Consider the following 6,000-nt stretch of genomic DNA (forward strand, 5'->3'; position numbering starts at 1 on the left):
TTCGATGCAAAAGAATTGATCATTCATAATAATATAAGAGTCATCGTAGACTAATTTTTTACATGATTCGTGTGTCTTATTATATTGAATATAATTCCACTAGAATTTGTTCATATCGTCTATTTCTATGCTATTGGATCTAAAAAACTTCAATCGTTCGTCATATTTTAACTTTAGTAATTAGTCTATAATGACAAAAGCGATTCATTATATACTTTCTTGTAATTTGTACCACTGGTTGATTATTTCGAGTTCTGTACTTTAATATGGCACCATTCTCACTTTATAGACATTTTTTTTTGATTTTGAATCATAATATCAACAATAGATGTTTTTAAGATTACTAAATTTGATCAAGATATCAAAATAATAACTAATTTAGTTTTTGAATTGTTTGTTTCCTACCATAGTTATAAGAACTTATTTTGTTTATTATTATCGAAATTACTAATATCAAAACGCATACATGGATTTGTTATCAAGAAAACATTATTTGTTATCTTTTTAATATCCTTCATATACCATTTAGATATCATTTTTGTTATGATTACTGTTAACTCGACCACACGGTAGGCAAAATATGGTATCACGAGCGCTTATACCGAAATATCCCCTCCCTTTGGCTAGTTTTTGCACCTTGCTGTTGGTGGGCGGGCTTAATTTCATGCTTTATAGTGGAGTGTTGGAGACGGTAGGTTTATGGCCGGCGTGGCTGGCTCATGCCGCGATAGAATTGCGTCATGGGCAGGCAATGGGGATTACTAAGCTTCCCCTCTCTGATAAACCACTGCATGAGAGAACCAAAGATCTAGTCTAGCAGTGATAGTATCACACTTGTTACTCCTTTTATTGAGAGCCGCGTCGTAGTACGCTTACGTATAGGCACTGACGTTGGGTGTGATACTGGCGGGTTTTGCCGCAAATCACTCTTATTTTATTTATTTTTACGGAGATAGATTTATTTGGGTTTGCAAGGGAATTATACTATTGAAATATTTCAGAAAGTGCCCAACGGTGCTCCTTCTATTTGCGTGACAAGCTTTCATTGTTGTTTTCATTGAAGTATTACTCAGGAAACAATGTTAAACATCATTTTTGTACATGATATTGTAACTAATCTTATATGTGCTTCATTTTGATTTGGGATAAGTGTTTGAACTATGGCTCGAGATTTCCACTGTGGTGTGCTTCTATTGTGACATACCCATATGTATTTTTGTGGTGCGACATAGTGGAAACGTGAGAGCGTAATTGGAGCATATACCCTATATAATTTAAAAATCAGCTAGGAAACTAACTTCAAAATGAAGCATTTTAGTCACATGAAGGTGTTACCTGTGTCGACCTAAGATATAATAAATAGGTATAGGTCAAAATCAAAAGTACTTGAAACACGTTTAATTTTAGATTACAAGCACAAGTGCAGGTACTTAATAAAGCATGGGTTATGCTGATTAGGTGAATTAGAGCTTTTAATAATTTATTAAATTAGACTAATGAGATATCATAATCATCAAATGAACTTAAATAAGAAACTTCAGAAAGTCTAATGACATTAAGTAGATTAACAAAAGAATTAGGATGCGGGGGTCCGCTTAGAGAGGCAACTAACCTTTAAAGTTGTAGAATAAATCTTCTTATTTAGTCTTGAACTTTAAAAAGAAAACGCAGGCAGACCAATAGCATTTAGCAGATTAACAAGGAGAGGAATAGTTTAGGAAATAAGTAAAAGTAGAGGTATGTGACAATTAATAGCTTTTAAACTTTTGGAGATATTGTATTCCCCTGAGTTTGTTGTACTCGATTACTATATAATTCTCTCAATACGCGAAATCTCTTATATATGCGGTTAAAGCATTTAAGTTAACTTATTTCTTAGTGTTCAAGTACTTACATTTGTAAACAGCAGTCAATGTTAATCTATGAACTAAACCATACGTAAAATCGATCTTTCCTTATGTGGTATTGATGCATGTTTAACTTTTCGCGGCTGTCGGAATCAACGCGCCTACGTCTTCGGAGCTTATGCAGAAGTGATTCGCAATGCGGTAGAGCTCACCAAAAGTTTTTTTGAGCTTCTGTAGTATAGAATTTGTTCGGTACGGTCGCGAAATCTTGAAATGATTGATACGTGCGGTAAAATAACTAAATTGAAACAAAGCTCAACAGTAAAATAAGTGGAATATTTAGGGAGGAAACCAAAATTAATCAGCTTGCCAACATAGGCTATCACTTTTGTTTTGGTGGCACTCTTTAAATGATAATAAGCCTTTTTTCTCGCTTCGGTTGTCTCGCACGGCTTTCGGAATTCGCGCGGTTTTCGTGGCTTACATAGTTTAGATGTTTCGTTCGAAACGAATTTGCTTATTCAATCGGTTTGCTACGCGGATGTATCAATGCAAAGTAATAAGCGCAATATTAAACGACATTAAATTTGAATCTGATACGGTACACAGCAAAAAAATAATTTTGATATCACATCAAAGTGGATGCACTACAATCATGTCGAAAATTTCATGTAATTTTTATGACCACATAAATAAACAAATGCAGTAAAAGCAGCGTAATGTCAGTTCATGCATTGAATTAATGATAATTTTGTCCTTTTTAGCAAGTAATATTACACCATATTTTCGACATGATTGTAGTGCATCCACTTTGACGTGATATCAAAATTATTTTTTTGCTGTGTAGGCCATATAACAGAGTCGATAGCCATTGCAAATCAACCATCTCTACCTGCTTATTTTCCTAACTTTCACTATTATTGCTGTTACTCTGACTATCCCCTATGTTCAACAGCTTTCCTTACTATCCGGTATCGTAAACAGGATTCATTTGACCCCTGTGGTTATTATTCTGTGATGCCAAATCTATACCTCTACCCTGGTGCAGTATGGACACCGATTTTTCGCTGGTGACTTGGCCCTATGACCCCCTTCTGTGCTTGAAAATGAAAATGAAAATGAAACGAGCGCTTATATCAAAATATCAAATTTAGTTTTTATTATGTTTTCATTCTCTGCTCGGGTATTCATTTTATTCAATTAGTATATTATACTGTCATTATCATTGCAACTAATTCATTTAGGCATATTCAATTGACCTGCCTTGGGTTATTATTTTGCATGCAATGATATGGGAAAAGGTTCAGCATGGAGAGTGTATGGGAGCCGTTCTAGGGGTTGTTTAGGGTATTTTGTTCATTTTATACATTATAGTTTGACGTGATCACCATGATCCACTCACGTTCTGGGATGTGGCCTTGAGATTTGGCCTGTGAAACTGTTTATTTACTTCCATGCAGTTTTCGGTAACAGGTCTTCTGTTACAACCGAAAAATTGTCATAATGTTCCGCTTAGTTGAAAAAAAAAAAAGATTCTCAAAACTCCATGCATTTGAAATCAAACTAATTCCATACAAAGGATCCTCCATTCAATTTTTACAACTTTCTCTTACAGAACTATGCTGAGTTTTCAGTTTTTATCGTAGCTAGAACGAGTTTTATAATTTCGCATCAAGCGACTCGTAGAAAACGTTAAACTTCCCATATCAATTACAAAATTTTCTTCCGTACATACCTGCTGGTAATAAAGGTCAGTAAGGTATAATTGCTGCATTCTTACCTACTGGAATCAACACTCAAGAGTCAGAAAGATACACGTTTCTCTTCCATACCTGCTGGTAGCAAAGTTCAGCAACGTTACGAATATATCTACGCAAATATGACAGCTAGTATAAAAAATAATTAAAATTCTAGCCAACCTAATCAATGATTTATTCTTTTTCAAGTTCCTTTTGAGCACTGCAAGTTATATGTAATAGGATTGTTGAAAAATTAATATCAGTTCATTTTCAGAAAACAGTAATGCACTCGTTTAAAGATTAATCTTACCTTTCTTTTACAGATTCATGCCATGGTCCTGCGGTACACTACAATTGAGGAATGTGAATACAAGGAAGATGTTTTCAAGCTTTTAAATTCGCTAGTAAATATACTAGCAATCATCAAGCATTTTCAGGTATGTATAAAAAATTAATCCTAATAATCAAAAACTTGGGGATTCTTTAATTAGGAAGTGTATTGAAACGTATACGTAAACATTCAAGATTCACGGTTCTGGTTCGTCGTCACCGTTCAAATAATGGTTTTGTAACACTAGCCCGAATGTCATTAATCCTAACTTAACACTTTCCTCAACTAAACAAGCCCCAATGTAATACAAGCCATAATTGCAGATTTTCTTTCTTTCAATTATGAGCAGTTATTTCGCTATTATATAGAATATATTCAAATATATCCCCTACTAAAGTTTTTATTAAAATATTCAAAGAAGGAAATGTTTCCTTTGTTATAAACTAACATTTTTTTTTCGTTTAATGGCATTCCAGGAATTGGATGATTCTGGGAAATTATACATTCCAGAAGATGGTTTTCCGGGAAATGTGATACAACATTCTTGTCATTATTATTATTATTTTTTGCTGTAATCAATATTTTTTTTATTCTTTGATTATTGGGATTTCTAGCCATTTTTCATTTCAACCTTCTGATATATTTCCATAATTTAATCCTTTCGAATTCTGGAAGGCTGATATTTCAGCCTTATGTAGGAATCTCTCAGGAACAACTTACGTTTGTAAACTTGCTCGTATGAAAATGCAGAATTAAATTTGATTTTTAAATTAAGCTTTTTTGTCCACTGTGTACGGTAAGGCTGGGCAAGGTGTGTCATCTACTTGATTAATTTATTTTCTTTGTTTGTCAACATCAAAAGGAAAAAGCAAACCATCATTGGGGTGTTGCATTGAACCTGGCAAACAAATTAATTAATTAATGTAGGGTAAAGTGGGGCAAGATGGTCCAGGTAGTACATTTATTAATTTATTAGTTTGTCAAAATCATGCTTAATGCAACTCCAATGATGGTTTGCATTTTAAAACCAGTATTAGGGCTATATTGAGCCTGTTGATGGTGACATTCATAAAAATTAATAAATCAAGTAGATGACCTATCTTGCCTCGCCTTACCCTACTAACTGACCCATCTTACCCCGTAACTCATCTTGCTCCACCTAACCCTACATACAGTGAGCGATGAATGTCGACCTTGTGTTATTTTCATTTTAAAATTTCTAATGTTCCTATTTCATAGTTTAGAATGATTTCTCTCTTATTTGGATATATAAAAGCTAATGGTTCTGCTGATATTCGAAAATCTATAAATGCTGCAACCATACTGTATGTGTATGGATTGTTCAAAGATAAACACCATTATGCTGTAATAATATGATTGGGCTTTATAAAGTCAGATCACAACAAGGTACAAATGGACATGTTGAATACAACGGATTGTTTTACTTTTCTTTTTAACAGATTAAAATCAAAGAGTGGTTATCTGCAGAATCATTGTCCACCCCAACTGAAGAACAAATACTGGCGCAAATACAGAAAAACTATGACCTTACCCTGAAACTACAAGACTCGTTAGAGTTCTTCGAAAGGTACACCGAAAAACCTCATGATTTATTTTTCCGTAATTTAGTCAAGGATGTCGTCATTGATACGCGGAAGTCGGTGTACAACGTGATAAAAAACTATAACGTTAACAAGACAAAAGAAGCCTATGAATAATGGTTGCGTTTTTTTTAAGGTCCGAAAAGTCCATAATATCTAAGAGAATTAACGCATTCTCGTCAATAGCAGCGTTCGCACTTCTATGGGGCTGTCCATATACCACGTAGATACTTTGAGGGGACAAAGGGTTGCTAAATGTTCACAGCTCATACAAAACTTTAAAAATTTGTATGGATGATTGTCTACGCACTTACGCAAGAGGAATGTGGAATGTGAAAAGCCTATGAGCATTTTCTCAGCGGCTATTCCAATCGAATGTTATTGTAAAACGTATGTACAACGCTCCAAACTTCTCCGGGGAGTATAACCATTGTCGACAGCAAGAGATGAACTAGACTACGGCTAAAAATCTCTATAATAAA

General features: G+C 34.2%; 1 protein-coding gene across 1 annotated transcript in view; it reads left to right on the forward strand.

Moving 5' to 3' along the window:
• The window catches only part of LOC135706957 (armadillo-like helical domain-containing protein 3), a 42,374-nt gene extending 36,721 nt beyond the window's left edge, over positions 1-5,653 (forward strand). Inside the window, exons 8-9 of the mRNA XM_065228647.1 lie at positions 3,910-4,023; positions 5,378-5,653. Coding sequence (XP_065084719.1) covers positions 3,910-4,023; positions 5,378-5,635 — 372 coding nt within the window. The 3' untranslated portion in view covers positions 5,636-5,653. The remainder of the gene's footprint in view (positions 1-3,909; positions 4,024-5,377) is intronic.
• Positions 5,654-6,000: the final 347 nt, after the last annotated feature.

This window comes from Ochlerotatus camptorhynchus, unplaced genomic scaffold, assembly GCF_037179485.1.
Source record: "Ochlerotatus camptorhynchus isolate MF236.1 unplaced genomic scaffold, CSIRO-AGI_Acam_v1.1 ptg000299l, whole genome shotgun sequence".
Lineage (NCBI taxonomy): Eukaryota > Metazoa > Arthropoda > Insecta > Diptera > Culicidae > Ochlerotatus > Ochlerotatus camptorhynchus.